Source organism: Semicossyphus pulcher, unplaced genomic scaffold, assembly GCF_022749685.1.
Source record: "Semicossyphus pulcher isolate SPU_LCO1_2020_fin unplaced genomic scaffold, fSemPul1.0.p SCAF_22, whole genome shotgun sequence".
Classification (NCBI taxonomy): domain Eukaryota; kingdom Metazoa; phylum Chordata; class Actinopteri; order Labriformes; family Labridae; genus Semicossyphus; species Semicossyphus pulcher.
The window spans coordinates 15,954,371-15,979,980 of record NW_027211696.1 but is presented as its reverse complement, the minus strand read 5'-3'; the positions used below and the strand labels follow the sequence as shown (position 1 = coordinate 15,979,980).

General features: G+C 42.1%; 1 protein-coding gene across 2 annotated transcripts in view; it reads left to right on the top strand.

The window, feature by feature from the left end:
* The window catches only part of col5a1 (procollagen, type V, alpha 1), a 94,459-nt gene that overhangs the window by 6,741 nt on the left and 62,108 nt on the right, over window positions 1-25,610 (top strand). For both annotated transcript variants that reach the window (XM_069673752.1, XM_069673751.1), the window contains exons 2-4: window positions 11,291-11,458; window positions 18,017-18,230; window positions 19,977-20,139. In XM_069673752.1, the coding sequence (XP_069529853.1) occupies window positions 11,291-11,458; window positions 18,017-18,230; window positions 19,977-20,139 (545 nt within the window). The remainder of the gene's footprint in view (window positions 1-11,290; window positions 11,459-18,016; window positions 18,231-19,976; window positions 20,140-25,610) is intronic.

Sequence of the window (25,610 nt, the reverse complement as noted above, 5' to 3'; positions counted from 1 at the left end):
GAGCTGGAATGGAAAGGCGGCTTTAGAGTAAGACAAGTCTTTGCTTATTAGGGGGCATTATGTAATTAAGCTTCAGGCTTTATTGGTTTGGTTTTGTTGCAACAAGGGACCCAGCTAGAGTTCGACCGCAAACACTAGTATAAAGCAAGCAGAAATAGTTGTGTCTGTTACACCAATTAAGAAAACAACACCAGCAGAGATAAGTGTTAGAGCGACACCATCTTCTAGACATCACATTTAAATTTGCTACATTACATTCAGAAATATAATGCCATGTGGATTTTCTGTCAACATAATGAGGAAACATTAATACATGGTAACATGGTCTGCCAAGTCCACACTGAGCATATGTTTACTGACATTAGCATTTAGCAATAAAAGCATGCTAAAACTGTACTATGTTATATTTATGCACTGACAGCATTTGGTTAAGTTAAGGGACAGACTGTGGTGTTGGTTTCTCATAAAAGAAATTGGCTATAGTGACTTGAAGCAAGAGGCACAAACATTAACTGTACTAGCATGCAAGCTAAATCGAGCTCTTAAGCTAACATTAGCCAAAATGCTACTGTTGGGAAAACCCAACCGCTTGTGGGTCTGTGGTAACAAAGTCCTGAACTTTTTATCCACTCATCCTAAAAAAAATCCAGGCAGTAATTACTTTTATGCATGAAAGGTTATTAGCCAAAGAAGTTTGCTAGCATGTAGCAGCTATAGTACTTACCGTAGGTTAGTAGCTAATCCTGAGGAGGTTTGGGGACTAAGGAGCACTGTGAGGGACAAAGTTAGAGCTTAATAAGTTGAGAAGACAACACTGCAAATGTTTGAAACACATAAGCAAAACATAAAAACATAACATGCTGTTGGCCTTTGAACTAGAGTTAGGCCAGTGCAACAGCAGCCTGAACTGAGCAATTCTGATCATATAATGGGCTAGTGAGGTGTTTATATAGCCATAGGCTCGTCAATGCAAATACAAGGGGGAAACATTTTCACACAATTAAAACGACCCAAATTGAACACTACAAACATGAATAATTTTGCGCAGATAAAACAATAATAGTTATAAATACTAAAAAATACCAATACCATCACAACCAAAAAGATGCTGCCGCTCTTTAAGAAAGTATTTTGATTCAGACTCCCCTGCCCAGCACAGGATGTTGGCTTCTTCCATTTCCTGCTTCAGAATAAAAGCCTTCCTCAAACTGTCACTCATCATTTGGCCAAATGACTCAGCAGCATGTGGAGAGACACAAGAGAAAACCAGGTACAATTAACAAGAAATATTAACCAACTGCTCTGATTAACCTATGACCACTGACCACACAAATATCTGTACTCAAATTGAGAACAAAGGGCCAAAATATAAAGCGAAATAATGTGTTTAACCAAAAAAATGTTTGGTAAGGATTTGTTTGCTTCTGCCTTATGATCTTAAATGATAAATGTTGCAGCATTTCTCCTAACCTGGGACATAAGCTGGAAGAGCACATTTGATGATGCAAAGTTGTGTGATGGCTCAGGTGAAGTTCCCTGCTGGCACTCAGGCAGTTTACCCGCTTACATAACTTGTGCTCACAGACAGGGTTGATGTTTCTGAAGTATGACACTGTTTAAAGCGTCAGTAGGAGATGAATTGATGGTTGACTTGGCTGTCATTGCATGTCAGGAAGATTATTTGGCACCACATGCAGCCGGCAAGCTTTCCCTGCCCCGGGCTGCAATTACTTAGTATGTGTGTTATCACTTTCACAAGAACTATGACATAGTGTTCCTTTTAGGTTTTCCATTTTTGTTTGGTAACTCTCTCCACCCCTCCCCGAAGCTGTGAAATCACTCCAATTATTTCCCATTTAGGCTTTGTTGACATGATTGCTTGGGAAGTTTGTAGTGAAATGGCTGTTTTAGACGTATTACTTACATCTGCTCTCTATTGATGGAGTATGAATGGTGGATTTTGATGCTTTTAGTTGCACATAAAACACCAATTTTAATCATTTTAATGTGTTTTCATCCACCCTCATTACTGTGTGTTAATGTCTATATCGTGACTGTGCAGACTGGGTGGAAACACTTAGGTCACTGAGGTCACTCATGAAGATGAAACTCCTTTTGTTAGCAAACATTTCACATCTGGATTGATTCCCATCATTAGATAAGAAGCCAAAGCACCTCAGTGAAGTGTGCCGGTTTTACATGTGCTGGCTAGTCCTTTGGAAAAGCTTCATTATTATGCAGGATTTCCGATTTATTAGCTCCACATTCATTGTTTTGTGTCAGCGTGATGGTGTCGGAATAATGGCTATCTGTGAGGGTGGGTAGAGAGGAAATGGCTCTGTAATGTCAGTGCTGCAGGGCCCTCTTTTATCATAAAATTCTCTGCGACTAGCCATCAAAAGTGTGAGGGAAAGGCTACAATTCGGCAATAGATAAAATAGGAAGAGGGGAATAAAGTTGCTAATGGAGTTTTGAGAATAAAAGGCAATGAAGCTGGTGCAAAAGGCGATAAAAAAAGACAGAGACAACGGCCTTCACACATGTCTCTGAAAAGTACCATTCCTGCAGTTTCTTCCTGCAGTTTCTTCCTGTAAAACGAGCGTTCAGAGGTACACGGTGGAATCTTGACTCAGTTTTTCCATCTCAGTCTGTGGTGGACGGCAGGCAGTGATTTATCTGCACTGCTGCGAGCTGCAGCAGGGAGACAGTGAAGTAAACCATCTGGTATTCCCCCTGTTAAAGCAATAAGAGGCTGAAGCACTGAGCCTCTGAGCACACAGGAGAAGCTCTGGTCAGAAAAACTCTCTGTTCTTTGGATCGTCTTTCAGGTCTGGGTGCTTGTGTTTGTGTGTATTTGTGTGAGTCAGTCCTGTGTCTGCACATTCTGTCTGTGCATATATTTCTGCTAGACGGCTTGTCATTTGTTGATTAGAGGCTGTGAAAATCTTAGAATGAGTCGATCATGACCAGAGGAATGAAGGCATCAGGTCTGCAAACAAAAATCCCTCTCTCTTTACTTCCTCTCCTGTCTCTTCCTCCCCGCTGCTGCTCTCACGTGCAGCTCTCGGCTCAGGTCACTGGGTCAGCATCCTGAAAAGTCTGGCCTAAAGCTGACTGATAAAAATGAACTTAAACTGACACTGGTGTATGAGGTCATGTACAAAACACTGTCCTCAGTTAACTTCTGAAAGTTCTCACCCGTCATAGTCGCATTCTTTCACCTGGCTGGCATCCAGACTTCATCTTTACTCAAAACAAAGCAGCTGACAACATAATTGCTGTTGCTAATGCTAATAGTTTAGCATTAAAGATGTAGCAATTACGTTGCTTGTTATGTTGCTTTGCTACACTTAGTGTGGTACAAGTGATAATAGACAAGCTTGAGTAGCAATGAGTTGTTAAGTTGACGCCTCATTAGTGTCAGATAAAAAGAAATATGTATTTAAAGTGAATTAAGATTAGCTAACATTAGCCACCATAAGCTAATGTTTATACCAGACCAAGTAAGGCTGTGTGTTTTTTGAATTTGTGTTTTATTGATCCTTTTAAGAAGAGTTCAAGTGTTCATTTGTCTTTTAAATGTTACATAATCTCACTTTACACCATCTCCTTTTAGTTTCTCAGATAGCCCTCATTAGTAATATCTGAACTGCTTGCTAATGGCTATTAAAATGCTAACTGTGTAGCAGTCCTATTATCTCAATTTTCACCAGTCAAATTTTGCTCTTGTTTCAGAAATATGAATCTGTAAAACAGTAATGTACATTTTGGTGCAACTTTGAGCTCAGTTTGACTTTAATTAAGCTAACGTACGTGCAGATACGTGTGTGTTAGCTTGCTATCTTGCTAACTGACGTCCCAATCAGGTTTTAGCTGGTTATTACGTAACTCCTGTGTTGCTTCTCTGCAGTACTGTGTGTTGTCTCACAGGATGTCCAAGTAGTGTGTGTAATGCGTTCAATCTAGCACGCGTAATGTCTGCAGTGTGATTTCCAGGTCTGGTCACATGAAAGCCAGAAAAAACAACTTCAGGTCAATGTGGAAGGAAGTGTGTCCAAGGCCTTTGTATTCTTGGGCCTGATATATTGATGGTTTGATAAGTATTTTGCTGGTTCGGAGACACTATACTCTGTTTCTTCTTGTTGATAAGGCCTTGTTTCCACATCCAGGTGGCTTACTTTCTAAACTTAGCAATTTCCTGGGGGGAAACTCTTTCTGATATTTTTAGACTGTAAAGCTGGCTTTTGTATTTTTTGCATAAAAGCAGCTACTGTGGCCACAACTGTCACATATAGGATATTAATGATGCTTAAATGAAGTGCAACGTTGGTATATCTAGAAAATAATCAGTCACAAAGTGATGCCGTCCAAATTTAGCACACTTTGGCTAGCTTAGCTAGCATATGGTAGTGTGCATGCTAACTCCAAAGCCCCTGAATGCATACCCTTAAGCTATGGTGCTTTTTACTGCTCATGAATTCCACTTTTAATTTGAAAGAGGAAGAAAGGCATTTATTTATTTAGTCTTGCTTTAAGTTATTAAATTCAGAGCCTTAATTGTAACCTGCTGTATTCATACTGAGGCTCCAGCTTCACAGCAGTTGGCTTCAGTTAAAGTTTTATAACAGCATCAGGTGAAATAGCAAAAAAAGTCGTAGGCCCTGCCTGTCTGTGATGCGCTCTAGGAGGGGGAAGTCTCTCATTGGGCATTCTTGTTTTTGGCTGTGCAGGTTTCCAAGAGTGGCAGGGTCCTCTTTATGGCTGCTAATTACTCCTTGTCCTCAGCGCCAGGTCAAGCATGTGCCTGGAGAATCAGGCCTCACTTCAGGAGGGGTTTCAGAAGGAGGAGGAGGATAGGGGGCAGGGAAAGAGGGAAGAATGTTAATCTCCCCCCCCTCCATGAAAAAGTCCTAATTCACTGGTCCGGCACCCCTCCTCCTGTCAAACCAAATGGTGCTGTCTGGAGACGCCGAGTGTTGTTACAGAATGTGTGTATGTGTGTGTGTGCATCTATGGAAATCAAAAAATGGATAGATTAAGGGAAGGGGATACACCACAGTGTTGGCACTGAGCCGAGAGCGGGATTATGAAACTGGCGCTTGAGCTACTGTTCAGAGAAAGAAAAGAGGTGAAGTGTGAGGTAGGGAGGGAACGAAAACCACATCATACCCACTTTTCTCTGTAAGCGTCAGTTGTAATGTAGCAAGTTTCACCGCACATTTAAAAAAAATCAAATGTGTGCTTTTATGAATTCATTATGTTTTATTATGCTGCAACTTTGTCGGGCCTGAGTCTGACAAACAAACTCATAAAAGGCTGAAAACAAACGCTTACAGGCCCCTTTTAGCACATAAAGATATAGCGCTTTGCATGCTAATTTCTAGAAACAAGCTCTCACTGTGCACTGAAGTACAGGAGTAGAAGTAGAATTAGTAGTATGTAGTTTGAAATATTGAACATGAAAAAACTTCATTGCAAGTTACAAGTTGGACTTTGCAGTTTTAAGCTCTTGTGTGAATCCTTTCAGTTCTTAACCACATTCACACTTAAAGGAACAGCCCAGCTTTATCCTGCTTTTACATATTATGTCCTTGGTTGCACTGTCTCGTACTTGTGTTTTATGTAAATGCATTTACTTGTTGACAGCAGAGACCCTCATCAGAGCATTACAAACATCTGGAATATTGCCACAGTGTGGTGGTGAGGGCGATGTAAGGATAACATGAGAGGAACAAAGCTGTTTTTATTTACGCATGAAAAAAGCTTCAAAAGAGCCCCAGGGCTTAAAAGATGCTCTGTGTTTTACAATATTGCTTTTATGTGTCTTGCAAAAGTATTTAAAGCAGCAGAAGAGGGAAGGCAGACTTGCAAAGAGCAAATGTACACAAGACCGAGTCGTATAAACAGTCTCTGTGTACCTGCCTCTTGGATGTGAGGGTCTGTGGTCAGAGGGGGAAAGTATTTTTAGCATCCAGTTCCAGAGGTGTTGGTCTCTTGAGGGGTCTGCCACGCTAAGTGGGTAAACATCTCAACCTAACAAGGTGGGACTGAGGGCCATACCTGCGGCTTAGGATGTGGTCGGGGAAGCTTCCGCCGTAAGGTCGACTGCCGGTGAGAGAAATCCATGAATGAAGGTGTGTGAAGAGGCAGGGAATGGAGTCGATAATGTTCGTGCTTGTTTGACTTTCTCTCTCAAAAATGGGTCAGTTTTTGATTCAGTTTTTTCCTTTGTATCAGTCTGATACTCAGATTTTTTTTGTAGTTGGTGTCTGGAAAGGGATATATTTTGGTGTCCTTTCACCTTCCTTTGCTCTTCCTGTAAGCTGCTAATTGGCCCTCTCCCCCTGGCTCACCTCCAGGTGACCCTGCAGAGGCCCTGTGGTCTCTTTTAGATCCATCAGGGGATCTAAAAACATCCCTGAAAAAGCTGATAGATAGAACAGATTTCTCTTGAGGAAAAGGGAAATTGGAAAATGGAAATGAGAGAGTAAAACAGCTTAACTGACTTGATTGATTGAAGGAAATAGTGGTTAAAAGGTATGGAATGGCGGGCATGACAGTTGAGCGTATTCACACTGCCAGGCTGTTTGTCTCTGATGTCACGCTAAGGATGAAACTCAAATGCTGTCATAGTGTTATTCTTCTATTTTCCGTTAGTTGTTAGCTGTATAAATGTAGAGAATCTGTCAAATCATTTTCATTTCAATGCTTTCGGATTGATCATCAATTAAAAAGACAATGGACTGGAGGAAAATGGGACCACATAAGTTTAACGGCATCTTTGATAACCTATTAGCTACGAACACAGTAATGTTAGCATTAGCCACTTCTAGTTAATATAGTTAACATCAGTTAAGAAGCGGTAAATGCTGACATTACCCTTTAGTGTGACTTACAATAGTTATGGCTTTAGTTCTGAGCTTACGGTAACGTTAGCTAAGAAATAGCTATAAAGTGTTTTCCACCTCTTCCACAGGCTAACGGTAAGGTGAGCTAGGCAGAGGCTAAGAAGCCAGGTTCCTGTCTCGTAACACTATCCAGTCGAAATGTTAGCATTCAGCCACCTCCTGGCTAAATCTACCTTTAGCTAAGAACCCTTTTCACATTTTGTTACACTATCAAAAAGTAATGTTAGCATTCAAATACTTTTTAAGTGACGGCAATACTAGCTAGGAAGTTGCTGAATGCTAACTGTTATCAGAATTATTTTTTTAGCTTGTAAGATGACTGAATGTCCCTCCAGCTTTTCACTATCCTCTGCATTTTACTTAGATTTACCACATTTGTAAGACTTACAACCTGGAGCACAGAAGTACAACCTTATTACAGCATTTGAGCTGATCTTTATGGGATTACTTTGTGTCAGTGTGGATTAGCAATAGCAACAGCCCTCTCCTCAGCAGGGGTTGTGACATGGTTAGCATCGACTGGATGCCCCTTATATTGAATTCTTCTTTCCTGTGTTGCAAGCCGGCTACTATTATGATGGCTTTTTTTTCCTATTGTGACAGCCATATTGTTATGATGGCTAGTCTGTTGCCGAGGGGAATGTCTTTGAATCATTTATTATGGCTTGCTTGTGTGTTGTTGTCATCTCTAAATTAATAAAATGGCGGTTGCTTGTCGGAAACATCTGATAAATGGAGATAGTTTGCACTGCTGGAGTTAGGACACTATTCTTTACAAATAACCTAAAAGCACAAATCGCTTCATATGCACCTTTCTGCACAAAGTGACACCAAAATGCTACTAATTGCAATGTCATCAGGATTAATGTACACCTTTAGAAGAATTACAGGGAGGAGATTGTTTGTTCTTGTATATGAGGTAAGTGAGTGTTGGTACCTGTCACCACCAGAGTCTCTAGCAGCAAAGCTTATACAATGTTGCCTCCATATAAGGAAAGAGGAGATGGAAAAGGGAGGCTGTTTTAACAGTCTGAGAATCACAGACTAAAAGCACATGAATGCGATCAACCATTAGCAGATTTTAATACGGCGGCGTTAGGTTAATCTGACATGTAAGGTCCATCATGTAGACAGTCGACGCTGTGTTTTTAGCAGTCGGACAGTTAGGTTATTTCCATGCCTTCTACGGACTCCTCCTGCTGCAACCGTCAGCGATCGATTGATCTACCTCCCGAGGGATAATGTGCTGTTGGATGTTGGCAGCTCAGAGGGAATGACTGTAGTGTCGCCGCGGAGGGTTGTGGCTTTTTAGAGGGAACATTTGCGGCTGTCTGAGTAAAGGGCAACAACTGTGAGCTTTGCTTTTGGTCAACCGAGGTCCTTGTTAAAAATGGTATTAAATGAAAGGGCTTTTTGTGCCAGTGTATGTGTCACCTACTTCTCTAATATTAATGGTTGAGAAACTGTAACTCCCTGTGTCCGTCTGATGTTTTTGGTAGGGGAGTTTGTCTAAAGTTCGAGACTGCAGGACTGCACTGAAAGTTTTTTTTTTTCTGATGGCATTCATGAAAAATGCAGGGCTTTGGTATTATAAGATATATTAGGATACTTTTCTGACGTGTCTCTATAGACCAAAGTTTGTGCCTGAAAAATACTAATGTTAAACTTTTAGCTATAAAAACTTTAATGTTAGTTTTTGTTGATGTTTGATGAATTCATTTTCAGTGCTTAAATGTAGTTTTTCTAATTGATTTCCTGAGTTTCAAACCATCTTTCCTTTGATTTGTAGTCTCTAGGCTTTAATGCTTAATGTCTTTAATACACTCTTATGGTCTCCCAGTCATAGACCAAAGAGTGAAAATGATGTAGAACCCAGATTTTTAATAAAAACAGGTCAAACCGAGCCTTTGTAACAGAACTACGTTTCCCATCACTTGACATCCTGACACTTTTATTACTCTGTAGCTCATGAAATGAACCTCTGTCATCGTGGTGGAGAATGATAGACACCTTCTTGCTAGTGGGCGAGTTTCTGTCTGTCTCTTCATTATGAGTTGATGACAGACAAAACAATCAAATTGTTTAGACCCTCCATCTGCTTACAGGCTCTGTCATCCTGTGGTGTGCAATCTCACTAATGTGAATGTAGGGATCTTTTTGACAAGTGTAAAGGCTGGATTAGCTGGGTTTTTCAAACACATTAGTCCAGTGCTTTGATTTATCTGTTTTGCTCACATGAGCTGCTATTACATGTCAAAATGATTGACTTTTTTCCAGACTGTAAAAAGTAGGGCTTGGCTAACCAAAGCTTCCACTTTTTTCCCCTTTTTTATTTCAGCACCAAACTTCTCTATCAGCCTACATGAGTCTCCTGTTTTACCTTTGTGATGCAAATTTATCACAGTTGTTCACAAGCACCATTGTTGCACAGACAGTACATTTCCAGCTGGCTATGTTCTCAAAATAACACTGTCTTTATAACAACATCACCAGATGAACGCTTTGGGCTAAACTAGCTTAATTAAAGGTTAGCGGCAGCTCGGCTGGCAGCCCCCAGAGAGACACCTTTTCTTTATGTGAAACTACATTAATCTTTAAGTATCCCAGTTAAAACCTTGTGAATGACATAAGCTGAAGGAATCCTGACCCTAAAAACAAGCTGAGCAGCGAGAAACAAGCTAGCTGCAGCTTAGCTTGCCGCCCCTCTTAGCTAGCCAGAAACAAGCTAGCTGCAACTTAGCTTGCGGCCCCTCCTTACGTCCCATTTGTGTTAAATAGCGTTGGAGAAACGACATATATTCCTGATTTATACTTTATCAAGTGTTTTTACATGATAAACACCAGGTATATTTGTTTGAGAGAGGTTGAGACCTCTGTGGATAATTGATGCTAACGCTTACACCCAGCGAGAGATGAACCCTTATGGGTTATTTCGAACTGGTTTCAAGCCTGTTGAATGGTGTTCATGCATTGCTGTGTGTACAGAGACACAGCTAAGGAGCTTTTAGGTGGCAGTTCAACTTGTTTCAGCCTGTTGGGGGCATATTTGTGTGTATAAACATGTACTTTAAGAAGTGTGTATAAGTCTAAATGTTTTTTGAGTAGTGGAAACAAGGTACTCATCCACTGATGTCTACTGCCAACACTTATGTTTTGTCTTTCACTGCCCTTCCAGACTTCTGTAGTCCTTGTCTCGTTGATGATAATGTCGGCATCGTGCAATCAGGCCTAAGCTGATGAGACGGATATTTTTCACTGTACAGCTGTGGATGTATACGTGCGGCCAAAGTGCTCATAAATGGAGACCTTTGTTTAAGAATGTCTAGAATTTTTTCTAATTGATCTGCGCTGCACGTGAGTCATGTGTAATGACATCCAGCTGGAGGTTGTTGCAGGGAAACGCAGAATGTACAAACACTCTCGCTCTGCCCATTCCCCTCCCTCACCTTTCCCAGCCTCCCTTTCGCTCTCAGATGGATGGGGCTATTGAAAGAACGGTGTGTGTGGTCTTTGTAGCCTGACACTAGGACTGCTGTACCTGCGTGTGGGTAGCCTTGGACAGTCCACATTCACATAACGACACTCAGAAAAAAGCATCCAGCAGCAGCGTACCACAGCATTTCTGCTTTTGTCTTGTTTTATGTCTTAAACTCCTGTGCCATAAATTCCTTCTTTTAAGTCTACTTCCTCAGTTTAGTGTTTGCCCCCCCTCTAAAACCACCCTGTCCCTGTAGACGTGACCCAGTGTCCTTTTCAGTCCAATTCTACGCTGGGACAAGACTGGATGCTAATGGCTGTCATTGTCTAGCTTGTTGTGAGTGCATCTGGCTGCAGGAACAGCTGTTTGTCCTGGGTGGTTTTGGCATGCGAGTGGTGCGGTCCAGGGTCAAACCCCATGTCACATTGTTCTGACCTTGTGTTCTTCTGTGGTGGCCTGGTCGCAGCCGGGACGACCGGTCTGAAAGTGTGCTAATTGCATGGTTGTGGCCAAAGGGGAGGCAGCGGTGGATTTAGCATTGCAGGGAGCTGGATGGAAGGACGGCTTTTGCTGCAGCTGTAACCCATGATCATGGTCATCTATAAACGGGCACAACTCTGTTTAGCATCTAAATGGATAACTGAAATCTTCTCTGAACCACAACAGTGGAATCTCCTGCTGAGAAACGAGAGCTTCTGAGTCATAGAGCACAAAAAATGGAGGAAATGGTTCGAAAATGGGTCATAATTAAGGCTTGGGAGTGTTTTATGTATATCATTGCACAAAACCTATGACAAATGGGTTGAAGATGTGCACCATGGAGTTAATTTAAGTGGAATTTCAACCCGTTTTTTCCAAACAATCTAACATCCTTCTTTCTTTTGTCCCTTTTCCCTCCCTGCAGCGGAACCATCAGACCTCTTGAAGATTTTAGATTTTCACAGTTTACCTGACGGTGTTACAAAAACAACGGGTTTGTGCTCACAAAGGAGGTCAACACAAGGACCCGATGCGGCTTACAGAGTAACCAAAGACGCCCAGCTCAGCGCCCCCACCAAACAGCTGTATCCAGGTGAGTATCTGACCTGACCCGCACGAACACAATAACCATCATCTCTCTCTCTCTCGCCTTCAAAAACAGCTTTACTGTCAATTTCCCATCCTGCACTCCAGATTAAACTCTGCTTCTCCAGGGTCTTTAACTTACAAGTTGTCTCTGCTTGCCATCTGGTCAGCTCTGTGACCTTTAACCCCACATTGTAGTAAACTGGGATTACAACATTTAAACGTAGCTGGAAAGCAATTTGTATTCGTTCCCACCTGGCCTGCTCCCTTCCTCCCCCTCGAGGAGGAACTTTTATTGGCTCCTGTAACTTGATTATTTATGTTAGCTCTATCTTTGGTTTATGAGATTCTCGGCCGGGTACGCCTGCTGCTTCATCCTTCACGCCCCTGTAAACTTGTTTACCCTGTTACTAAAACATACAGTGTCCAAAACTTTTACAGTAAGCCTCGCGCTAGTGAAGAAATGAGGCTGAGAAATGTTGCTTAGTCACACACACTCAAATGTTGGAGAAAATGAAGGGATAAATTAAGATAATTCATGTATCCCCCCCCTGGAAAACACACACCAGATGCATGAGAAACCCAGCCCTGTAATATTTGATGTTGTAGGAGGAGCCGGACGATGGAAACTCAGTGAAAATGAGGGGTGGTAGAGGGGAGGGAAGTCTGGGGTTCCACTTTTTCCTTGTTCTATTGTGCTGACGTGGCTTTGGGTTTCGGCTCTATGCTGCACTGCAATAGCACTTTCCTCCCTCTCCTCCCTCTCCGGCAATCTTTCTCCACTTCTCTCCCTCCTTCCCTTTCTTTTATTTTCCCTCTAGCGCCATAATCTTTCCCTCTATGATTTCGCTGCAACCCTGCAGTGTTTTTCTGTCTTCTAAACTCTCTCTTTCATGAGACACGCTCCCTTTTGCTGTGTGCTTTCTTTTTTGTTTTACAGTAGAGAAACAATAACTCTGCGACCCCGGATAACCTGTTTCTGAAATTACTGTGATTGGTTTCCCTGCAGCTGCAATAAAAAGCGAGCGCTGATGTGGTTTTTATATGCAGAAAACAGGGAGAACTAATAACCCTTCCTGTGAGTAAATCCCCCACAAAGCTTAGATTGGATGACAGCCCCATGCATGGTCCTGTGAGGCGTTGCATCGGCCTTAGTGGACCTTTGATCCATGTCATGGCTCTTCTATGCGGCTTAAAGTCAGCCTGCGTGCCCCATCATGCTCTCCAATCAAACAAATACTCCTTACTTTGAAGCTCTGTGACAGCAGAGCCCATATGAGTCTCTGTTTAGATACACATGCTCTAATTACACAGCACTCTGGATCATCCAAAATAACACTCCACATTAAACAAACCAACTTGGAAGAGTTCAGAACAGGCACCACATCGTCTTTAGGTGCAAACAGAGTAACTAGCTGTCTGTGGCTTGAAGGCGCCTGTGATGTGGTCGCTCTCTCGCCTCAACGTTAAGACAATGTACAGCTCATATATTCCACAAGGCAGCTACACTTGTGAGCTCATTTTATCCACCACTTTCCCCCCCCTTTAACTAACTTTGCTGCTGAGTTACGACTCTGGCTCGAAGCCTGGAGGTACAATTTGCCTGAATTATCAGCACAGCATCTTTTCTCCTAAAGCTAAAACATTGCCACATATAGAAAACAAAGGCATGCACACCTTTTCTTTTGTTATGACTATAACGTTTGTCATAAAAACCGCGGTAGCTCTTCTTGAGAAAACACCGGCCCTTGACCTCGTAACCACAGACGCTCTGTGATGATGTGCTGGAAAAGAACGAGTGCAGACATGCAATCATTAGGCAAACATGTGGAAGGGATGATTCATTTGAGACTACTGAGGCTCTGCAAATATAAAGAGTCCTTTCTTACCTTTATTAAGTGAATGGGAAGTGAAGGAACAGGGTAATGAGACTGTCTGCCCTATTTAACTTTAATACCAAACACTTCCCGTGTCTCAGTAGTCTGTCTTAATGAAAAAACTCTTTCTCTATGTCGACACATTTATGAGGAAAAGCTTTTGCGAGTGTACTTATACGCATTCAAATAGCCAGAAATCTCCTCTTTTCCAATTGTAAGTGTTTTTCCATTCTGCAGAATGGCCACCATAAGCATAAACAGCAAGTGAAGAATGATGCTGTGCCTCTAACGTTGTCTCACGATGGGGAGAGCTGTCACTTGGCATCCAGGATTGCTGTGGCTGTCAGTGAAGGCCGTGCTGCTGCGGCTAAGCTAAGATCACAAGCTTTAAAGGCAATAATGGTGCTGCTGATTGCTAACATATTCTACCGACTTACTGAGACACTTGGCCTGTTTTTATTATTCTAAAATATCCATGCATATTTCTGTTTACCTCAGCAGAAACAAAATTTTTTAAGGTGTATAACTAATTAATTAAAGGGAGGGTATTATGCTAATTTCATATTTCAGTCTGTGATACCTGTGGAATAGCGTAGCATAATTTATAGTTTAAAAAAAGTCCTTTTTTTTCTCACACTGGTGCTCTGTGCGGGCCCTCATACAGCCTCAGCCTGAAACGACTCAGTCAGCTCTGTCCCTTTAAGAAACCCCACCCCTAATAACCCTCTTACTTCTGATTGGCCAGCTCTCCGAAGCCTGCTGAGGCTGCACTGTGTGACGTCACAAAGTGCAGCGTGTAGAAAAAAACTGTGAAACCTGGCGTTCACAGCAGCCTGCAGACTGAGCTGAGGAGCCTGGGGATTACTCCAACATGCTTTTACCTACAGATCTGAAACTTCACCCACGTTTAGTCTGAACATCCAACATTGTAACATCGTGTCTTAAAATGTGAAACAGCATAAAACCCCCTCTTTAAGAGATTGTCTATGCACAACACCAAAAAACAGTAAAACTGGAAAGAACTTTTTGTAACAAGATCATTAACAGAATGATTATAATTATGAGATTCAATGTGAGAGTTCCTAAATAGTGACACGTGATAGGGATTTTTATCATTATAGTTGATACGCCAGTCATTTCTCTCTGATGTCTCCCTAGTATCAATTAAAAAGATCATTTTGTCCTCTCATTTCCTTAGAATATGCAGTTTTTCAAATTTAAATCATATCATTTTGGCCTCAAGAAATGGGAGGTGGGGTCATTACCACTAGCAGAAGTAACCATAGAGAAAAAGTTTTGTGCATAATCCTGCGTAAAAAGCCTTATAATTAAATGTAGCTTTTCTCTCTACTTTCGGATCAAAAGGTATCTCAAAACAGTTCTTATCTCGAGTCCTACCTCTCCATTAGTGCATTCAGGTCACTCACCTGCACAAAGTACACACAGAGAAAGAATGGAAGATAGATGATCTTCCTCTCTTTCGCTGTGTGTATGTCTTTGTCCACGTCTCCAACAGACAGGTACACTTGTTATCTCTGCAGCAACGTGCAATCCCACTGGAATGCTGCCTGCCTCATCTATAAGGAGGGATTTGGACACAGTGATGACTGAATGACCAATTACAAGACTTTCTACCCCATTTACCTGCTTGTATGCAGACTGACAGATTGAGAGGGGATCAGTCAAAGTTCTGGCATAACTTGTGCCCCTCCCTGACTTTAAGGCGTTCTTCTTAGAGACTCTTAATAATTAAGGTGTGGATGTTAAATGCCACCAAGATGAAATTGAAGACATGGTGGCAAACCGCTCCCTCCAGTCTAATGCTGTAGTTAGTTTTCCCACAGGATAGTCCAAGGAAAATGTAAGATAGTAAATCACACTTATCAAAATGAAAGGCAACTGTAAATGCTTATTTAGTGTGGAGGAAATTGTTGGGTTGCGTCTGATTGGCTGCTTGAGATGTCTCTGATGATGACACTGATGGCGGTCGGTGTTGCCAGTGTCAACTCCCAGGACTTCTGCCACCGCAAGCCTTTCCATTCCCAGCATGTCCACACGCACATGCACACACTAAATGAGCAGTGAGGTATCTCTCATCTGGTGGCCTGAAGTAGCGGCTTGAAAAGACACATTCCAGAGAAACCCGAGATTTTTTTGAACAACCCCCGCTCCGAGTTTGCTTTGAGGTCCTGAGGAGAAAGTGAGGAGAAGGGACTCAAGAAAGCACTCAGTTAACCTTTTACTCCTCTCATCCTTAACTGTCTACCTCCATGACCTTTCCCCTTCTCATTATGATGAAGGTCCCCTTAAGGCACCTTGGTCCCCATATTGTTGGTAGGGAACCCAGGACACACTGCACAAACAGCATGTCCCCTTAAAGCATCTCGGTCCCCATATTGTTGGTAGGGAACCCGGGACACACTGCGCAAACAGAGTGTCCCCTTAAGGCATCTTGGTCCTCGTGCCTTGGGACCCCTCAAAATAGAGGGGTCAAGTTAAGAAAATAAATGTTTTACGTACGCTTAGGCCTCCACAATAAAGTTTGCTGAGGAACACTTCACATCAAGTAACAAAGTTGTGAAATTATCAAAAGTTTGTTGTCGAAACAACAAAACGTATTTTACGTAACTGACAAACATACATCAGGAGAAAGTAATGAGGAAAGGACTCAAGAGAGCGTTCCTCTTCTCCTTGTGATGAACGTCCCCTTAAGGCATCTTGGTCCCTGTATTGTTGGTAGGAAACCCAGGACATGCTGCACAAACATCACTCCACAAATGAGAACCCTCACTGTGTAAATACTACTTAAACTCAGAGACGCTTTCATTCTGACTCCAAAAAGGGCACCTTGAATTTTTAAAATTGCTCCTCCCCGCTCCCCTCCCCCCCTCCTGTGCCATGGTGTCCCTTTCACCCCACAGCTGACCGTTGACCTACTCACAAACAGCTTGTCCTGAGCCAGCGCTGACTCATTGTCTCTGCGACAGACATGCAACAGGATGTAATGACAAACGTTCCCTGATCGAGTCTTTCCTTTTGTATTTCCTTTCCCATCCTTTTTTGCATCATAGCACTTTGATTTCAAATTCTTCTTTCCTCTAAAGTCCTTTTTCATCTGTCATCAAAGTCCTCTTTACAAGATTTTGAAGGGTTGTCAGTTTTTTCCCGATGTTCTCTCTCTCTCTCTCTCTCCTCGGTTATCCGCCCCACACCTTCCTGTCGAAGCATCTGTCAATTACAGCGATGCTTCTCATATGATGCCAAGCTGAATTCCTGTGGGAGCACGCTGCCAAGGCATGTGCTCTCCGCATGATGTGATTTGATGCCTGGCATTAATGAAGGAATCACAGAAAAAGGCAGGAAGGCAGACAGACGCCCAGATGAGGACCGGGTAGAAGTCTTTGCAAATGAAAGAATACATTAAATAGGGGTCAATGGCAGAATGTGGTACAGGAGCTTCTTTTCCACTATCTCTTCCTAACCTCAGGTTTCCACACTGCATTCCCTATGAGGCGTCTTTCTCTCCGCAGCTTCTGATTGGCTGCCTTAACCAAAGTCACTCCAGTCTAGCATTTTCCAGCTATTATTCTGAAAGTTGTGGCAGAGGAAAAAGGGGTTTTGATGGCTGCACGAGGTGCTACAAAACCGCTGCCGCCGCAAGCCCTGCCTCTCTTTTCCGGTCGTCTGGAAATCTCTGCCCTGAGCTTTGAACCAGCAAGAGTCTGCTACTGGAATCTTTCTTTGCTTATGTTAAGCATAATCACGATAACTGGTTTCTCATAACAATAGTGGTTTCTGTAAAGTCAGATTGACTGGGTTTTTTTCCAAGCTTGAAAGATCAGAAAGCTTAGCTTGCCTCGAGTGTTGTCTGAGCACCAAAACTCAGATGGCTGGAAAGGCCGTCCTCTTTCCGGGGTCCTGAGAACACCCCACTAAGGGGAATCTGTCTGGCAGATGTGTCTCACACTGCAGCAAAATGGAGGAAATAGTCGAGACTGCTCAGTGGAAGCATGCAGATGGAGGCAGACACGTCATTTTCTAACTGTTTCATCATCTTCTATGTGGTAAAATCCCAAATTCTTTCAATTTCATTACTTGCGTATCTTAAACCCTTCCTCTTCTTGATTTCTTTTACTCCCATTACTTCTTTTTCAAGCTCTGCTGGAGCGTCTCACTGCTGTTGGATCAATCAGCTGTGAAAGAGGAACGATGCGGAGAGAAGGGGCTTGAAGGATAGTTTGACTAACTCTCCCAGGATCACCTGCTTTTGTCATTATGCCTCTCATCCTGTGCTGCGCTGGAAGTTCTCCACTTTGCCACTTCTGCTTCCAACTTCTTTCAATTTTTTCTCTAATCTGCCTTCATCCTGCCAGCCATCCCTTCCACATTGATCCTATCCTCTTACCTCTTTGGCACACAGCAAATCGCTGATCTTCCCTTTTGGTGCTCAGAGGCCATCTTCCAAAATCTTCCAATTTAAATGATCAGTTTTGTCTGTTTTTGGAACGCTTCCTATTATCATCCTGTAGACTCCAAAGAGAACATTCTTTCTCCTAAAATAACACCATTACAAAATCCTGAACACAAACATAGTATTTCATTCCTCCTTATGATGATGAATGGTTACTGTTACTCATAACTCTCCAAAATGTTTCTTTCCCTGTCCAACCCGCCATCCGTCCTGCCAGGTGATGTGTTCCCGGAGGACTTTTCCATCATGGCTACAGTGAAGCCGAAGAAGGGCAGCCAGTCCTTCCTGTTGTCTGTGTACAACGAACAGGGCATCCAGCAGCTAGGACTGGAAGTGGGCCGATCTCCTGTGTTCCTGTACGAGGACCACACAGGGAAACCCAGCCCTGAGGACTACCCGCTCTTCAGAGGAGTCAACCTAGCTGACGGAAAGTAGGTGCACTCCTTGTGGGCTTAACTAACATCCACTGATCTTTTTAAGTAGACGGTTTGTTTATGCATCTTCCCCTGTAATCACAGTCCAGGTGGATGTGTTTGGCTTTGATGGGAGGTTTAATTTGTTAAGTACCACATGGCCCAGGTGCCCTCTTCTGCAACATGCAACTTTGTCAGCGTTCAGTTATGATATTGTAAATTTAATCCCTTAAACTTAATGTATATCCCCAACAAGTTCTCACTCCACAACTCAACAAATAGTTCAGCTTGGTCAGAGGCTATGATAATATTGGTACCCCTTTAGTCTCAGCAGACATCCAGCTAGACTTTAAAAATAGAGGGGAAAATATCCTACGTCTGCTCGGGCTTTCAAAATAAAGATTGCTGAGAAATATGTCAAATTTTAAGACTTTAAGACGTAACGTGGCAAAGGCGTGAAATGGTCAAAGTTTGGTTAGTTTTTTCGACACTAAAGTTACTTGGTTTCGTTTAACAAATGATTCCAGTGGCATCAATATCATCTAACTATAAGTCTTGAAAAGATATTGTACAAGTAGAAATCTCCAAATTTCAATCTTTTCCATTACAAAATCAGTTATATGTTGTTTTTTCCCAACCAGTTTCAGGCCATGTCCACACGGAGACGGAGCCGACTTCGTTTTGAAAAAGTTTTCCGTAAACACGGCACCGTCTCAGGAAATGTTCGCGTCCCCACGAAACCGCTGAAACGCTGTAATATATATACAACCGGCCTGTGGGTGGCGCTGTAACGCAGCCACACAAATACAACAAACCGGAGAAGAAGAAATAGAGCAGGCGTATAAGTGTAACAACAAAGAACACAAGCAGAAGACGGTGGTGGTGGTGGGGTTAGCGCATGCGCGACGTACGGAGGCGGCGCAATTCAAGAAAGATCCGTAAAGGCTGTACACACGGAAAAGCCAGGGTGGCGTTTAGGGATTTATCCACTCTGGGAGGCGGTTTCAAAAATTAGCGTTTACGCGCTCCTGAAACGCCGGTTCCGTGCAGACGAAACGACCATACGACAAAAAACTTTGGCGCTTACTCCTAAACCCGTCTCCGTGTGGACATGGCCTCAGATCGTTGTGTTGGTATAAATAAGTGCCAACATACTTACATAGTCACGTCACTAATGTGGTCAAGGTTTTACGTAACTAATCAACATCCATAACAAAACAAAGATATGTTCATTACATAACTAACGTGTTACGTAACTAACTTACGCCACACAACTTAAAAGATGCCAACCGTTTAAAAGAGTTCAACAATGACTATTGGCTTTACACGGGATAAGAACTTTGTTTGACCCATCCCCCACACCAACCGCCAACCCAACGGCCTTCTTTTTTAGCAGCTGGCTTCAACAACACATCAAAACTGCGAGCTAGAAGACAGCCTCCAGACATACTGTCATTTTCTGATGTGCTGGGCCACCAACCAAGCTGCCAAATATGACACACTGGGAGTGAGAGCAGGCTGGTGTTTCAATGCCTACAAATGTGTCTCTCTATCCTATACGACACATTGTACAATATTCTTTTGTGTCGCCAAAAATGGGAGCTAAGAGAGTCAAATGTGATTCTGTTTCACTCCAGGAAACGGAATGGGTTGAATTTGAATTTGAACAAGAGGCCCAACACAACAGGTAGTTTAAGTGGTGTGTAAATGGGCAGCGTGTAACCCAGTACGTGTGTGAATTAACTGCACCTCCTTTCTTTGTAGATGGCATCGAGTGGCCATCAGTGTGCACAAACAGACCATCACCCTCATTCTGGACTGTAAAAAGAAGACCACCCAGAAGCTGCTCAGAAGCCCCAACCCCATCATCGATACCAAGGGAATTATAGTGTTTGGAACTAGAATACTTGATGAAGAAGTCTTTGAGGTAAGAATTAGACCGTAACTCATGTCAATTTTTCTGTTTTTTATTAAATAATTGGACCAATTTGGACAATTGGTCTGTTTCAGTGCTTTCAGTTCAATCAAAGTGGTACTGTGTGAATTGATCGGCTCAAGTGGTATGAGGGAGTTTGATTTTAAGGCTTGACGGGGGTGCAATCAACCAATGCGTGCTATTTTCAAGCAAGTCTGAGGCCAACTGATTTAAGATTCTCCGGCGAATGAGGTCCTACAGTACAGACACATGCGGCTGTGGTTCAAATGACGGTCATCCCCAATCTCCAATCTGACTGTCATCGCATGGGATGGGGATGGTGGCAGCCACCGCATCCTCCGCCCGCAACATCTGATCTCTAAACCCTGCCACCCAAGTAAACACATGTACGCAATCGCAAATCAAGTTAAATATAATGTGCCAATTTACTCCAAATCTTCCACATTAAAAATCTGTCGTCTTTGCTGCATTTGTTCGCCGCTCGAGTCTTTAAAGTATTGCCATATTTGGGCGACAATAGCTTAAGCCTGGAAGTTATATTCCTCTCTGTGCTTTCATGTCTGGATTCTCTCTCTGAAAAGCTGCAACATTTTTGTTTACAGAGGTTTTTTACGAGCGCTGACAGGTTTTCATTATTAGAGCGAGGGCTTTACTTCTTCCTTCCTCCTCTTTTTATGTGTATGAAAGCTTTGTGGCTGGAGATGAAAGATTAATGTTAATCTGACTAATGACAGGAAGACTTGTGCGGGGTTTTTACTACCTGGAGATACCTGATGTCCCTCGCAGCATAAGATACTTTTTGTTTCTCCCTACATCACTGAAGAATTAATTAGTGTAGCTGGTGTCTAAAATAGGCTTTTGTGTGGATATTTGTGCCTCCTAAACATGACCCTTGTGAGGGACACACACGCACACACCACACAGAGAGGCACAAGGCACAAGGAATAGTGTTGTCTTTGTCCCGTCAGAGTTGTGCTTGTTTAAAGGGGGATTAGTCTGTGAGGCTGAGGCCCTCAATAATAATTAGTAACAGAGGCTGACTGATGTGACTGATGCTGAGCCAGCTGACCTTTAACCTCACTGCTGCTCAACGGGAACAGAAAAAAAGAGAATGAAATATGACATCACCTCCCCTAAAGTTGGCCTGCAGAGCCAACGGGGAGATATATGATGGGGTGTCAAAGTAAAACTTCACTTCCTGCCCCGTTTCAGAACCATTAATCAAAGCTGCACAACCACAGCCGGATTTCTTTTAAGTCGAGGTGAAATGAAAAATGTCATTTTAATCCTTTTAGATCACATCCCCGGTAATATTGTGCATCTATTTGACAATATAGGCCAAAAGAAATACAGGAAATCAATTTCTTCGTATTCTTATATCAAAATCCGATCTTTTTTTCTTCCGGTGAAACTAAATTTCACGCGTGCTTACGTAAGTTAGCACAATTTCAACCAATCAATCTGCAACATTTAGCCGCAGAGCACCAAGAACGCTCGGTCAGTTAGCTAGCTACTGCGCTGTGGAGAACGTCTGTCTACGCCCACTTCTCAACAATCAAATCAAATCCCTCTAACGATATGTCCCGCCTGCACGTCCTGTTTCACTCGGAAATACGTCACGATACGGAAGCTAGATACTCTCGAAATGCCGTTTCAGCTCGACTATAATTCATGAAGGACCATATAGACGTACTATTTACTGTATATGTCAGCCTTAGATGGTGTATGAGTGTATAACTGTTTACTGAGTCTAATAAATACAGATTGGCCCTTTGGACGTTTGATGAGTCGTGGAAATTGTAAATATTGATATAACAGCTTTTTGGCTGGTTAAATTTCATATCCATATTCTCATTTTGACTAGTGGCAATTTTCACTACTATAAATGTTAATTCTTGATATCCATAATTCATTTCTTATAGATATACTAGATATCTACCTTTTTTTTTTTAAACATTTACCATTAACTTCTAATTTAAGGTACCGATATTTCACGTTTGACGTGTCATAATTCCACTTTTATAAATCTATATTGACATTTTGATTAGTGACAATTCTAATTAGTTCTATATACTACTTAATTTAACTTGTCAGAATATTCATTGTTGATATCAACCATTCATTTCTAGCTATTTGCACGTTTACTGTAGATAAGCCTGTCTGTATCTTGAACATAATATATGTATACTTTATAACATAAAGTCAATTTACACTGATTGACATTTAAAACCCAATCACAGATATCTATAACTCAGATTTGATTTATTAAACAGTAAGTTGACGTGGCGTTTATTTAATGATGACCACAACTTAATTCCCACAAGTCAAAATGTAAATCATTCATATCAACGAGTCCGTTCTTATCATTAACATATTTGAAATTTGCATTTAACTAGTTAAAATTATGTTTTTATTTAAGTGTTTTTATTTATTGAGAGACACATTACATACAATGTTCCTGATCTCTTTTTTTTTTTTTTTTTTTTTTTTACACACAATGAATAATCACACTGTGAAAGAAAAAAACAGTGGTGAAAAATAAAATATAAAACCTCAAGACAGAAGAAAGGAGAGAGAGAGAGAGAGGACAGAGGCGGGGAGGGGATCAATCAGGAGGCAGCGCTTTCAGAGATGTCTCTGTAGGCTGTGCCATCTTTTATAAAATTTGCAAAGGTTTCCTTTACTGGAGTATCTTATTTTGTTCCAGTTTGATAAAGGACATGGTGTCCGTGAACCACTGGGAGGTACAGTAGATGGTGGTTTGGGGGACTTCCACTGTAGTAGAAGTCAGCATCTAGCTATTAATCATCAACTTTCACATGAAATATTTAAAGGAGAAGTAAAGTATTTTTAAACCTGGCCCCTATTTTTGCAACTTTGTGTCAAAATGACTCTGGAACAAAATCGGCGGAGGCTATCCAGGAGATAGCCTCCGCCGTAGACGTGATATGGTCGCAATGGCTGCAACATAGTCCTGGGGCAACTGTTCCCGATCAAAGTACGTCCACTAAAAGTGCTCATGATGTTACTCCAGGTGTCCGACAACATTACGGAAATGATCCCGACAAAGATTGTCCTTTTTTAAAGAGTTAGATCCTTTTTGTGTAACGAGAAACAGAAGTCTCGCTCAATTTGTAAAAGAAAATAGGGCCCAGGTTTAAAAATACCAAACTTCTCCTTTAAGAGAGAGTTATAAAGTTATTAGTGCAGTGTCTCTGCAACATTTAGGATGAAAAGAACATGACTTACTTTAAGTTTTCTACACCTGGATAAATCACAGAGAGCCGTGCTTTTGAGTAATAAACTCTATGAAATACTTGTAAATGATATTTTGTCGTGTTAAAATGTCATTTCCGATTCTAAAAGTTGCATCGCCACAGTTCAGACCCAGTAACAAACCTTAAAAGGGCTGGCTAAAGTGTAACAGCTATTTTTTCCCCTCTTAAACCCAATGGCTTCTTGTAAATTCCTCATGTTGCCCTCAAGATGCCTGAACAGAATCTCAAAGGTTCTGATTCTGCTGTGATTTTATTTTCACTATAGCGCACTCGTCGTGAGATTGAAGCCGTACACGAACATTTAAAATCTTACTCTCCAGCTATCAGAGCGACTGTAACAGTCCGCTTGCTATCGTGGGAACAGACAGATATTTAGTGAGAGATGTTTAAAGCCCTCCTGCTGTGCGTCTGCCAGTCGGGAGACAGGACAGGCTCCAGTGAGTGCAGAAAATGGAAAATATGCCACATAGTTTCCAAATTATGCTCCGGCTCTGCGCTCTTTTCCTCCTCTTACTCCCTTCTCCCCCTCTGTAGTTCAGTCTGATCCTGTGTTGACTTTTGCCAGAGTCAGTTACCACGAGAGGTGTTGAGCATGAAAACACAAAAAAAAAATCGTATTTGATTTCCCTGACAGGCCAATTAATTCAGTTGACTCAGGAGCCTGCAGTTTGTCTGAAAAACAGCATGCTGAACGGGGAGGTAGCACAAAGAGTAAGGCGCTTTTGACAATGTTTATTTGAGTTCTCTCAAGTTTTCATTCAAAGTCGAGGTAGATTTCTGTGTATCGTAGGGAAGAGAGCTCAGGGAAAAAAATCAAATATTCATATATAAACTTCCAGGCTGTTATTATTTGATTTTATATTACAAGAATAAAGTGGAAATGGGAAGCAGAACTTTAGCATAAGTACCCGATATCAGAAAAGATCAGACTAGGAAGATTTCAATTTTATTCTCAGCATTTTGACTTTTATTTTGAAAATGCCAGTAGGCCTTCCTGTATGGAGTTTGCATGTTATCCCGCGTGGGTTCTCTCCGGGTGCTTCCTCCCACAGTCCAAAGACATGCTCGTTAGGTTCATTGGTGACTCTAAATTGCCCGTATAGGTGTGAATGTGAGTCTTAAAGGTTGTCCGTCTCCATGTGTCAGCTCTGTGATTGACTGCCGATCATCCCAGAGTGAACCCCGCCTCTCACCCAGTGACAGCTGGGATAGGCTCCAGCCCTCCCGCAACCTTGCCCAGGATAAGCGAATGGATAGCATAAATGTAAAAAACAAAACAAAAACATTCTTCTCTCATATTCGTCCCTCACGCCTGGCCCTAATAGTCTTCTGTACCTATAACATTTTGAATCACATCCCCTTTTGCCTGTAAAGTTCTGCAGAGGAGCTTGAGCTTTTTTCCTTACATACAGCACGCAGGAGTCAAGTGGTACTTACTGTATGCTGAGGTGGTTTGTGGTTTGGTTTCTAGCATGGTTATTGTGGCCACACAGAGAATCTCTGCCCTTGAAAAGTGCCATAATACTTTTTTTTTTCTCTCTGTAGCTTGAATAAGGGCACTGTGCTGTGTGCCAGTAAAGACTGTGAAGGTAATTAAGGTGATGATTATATAAAAGAAGACGGGTACTTTACCTGGTAATCAACGCTCATTTGTTGCAATTGAAACAGTTATTACTGCATCAGAATGACTGTAATGTTCAAGTTAAAGTCAGTCATTAAAGACATTATCTTTAGGGAAGTCAAGTTAATGACTTTTCCTTGTCGGTGTTCAAAGAGTGTATTTCAAGGTTATCTGAATCTCTGTTGTTAGGAAGGTAGGGCCCGCGTGACCGAGTCCATCTGCACAACGTATCCACTGATTTCCGCGCTGCTTCCCACCCAGCGAGTGTGCCAAGAATAACCAGAGATAATTTAATGCCCATCCCTTGTTTCTAAGTAGCGTCTAGTGAAACAAATGGCTGCGGTTGGTCTCGGGGAACACAGGCAGGACAGGCGGACGACTTGGCCTCGCTCAGAGGTAATCCTCGGGGGACGTCGAGGTGGAGCTCTGCAAACACAGCAGTTCTTGTTTGGCTTCCATTGTTGCTGCGAACAGCAGAGTGAAAGCATCCTTGTACAGTTTGAACGTGGGCAAGAGTTAACATTAGTTTCCTCCCAATACCAATAAATATACCTCTACTTGAG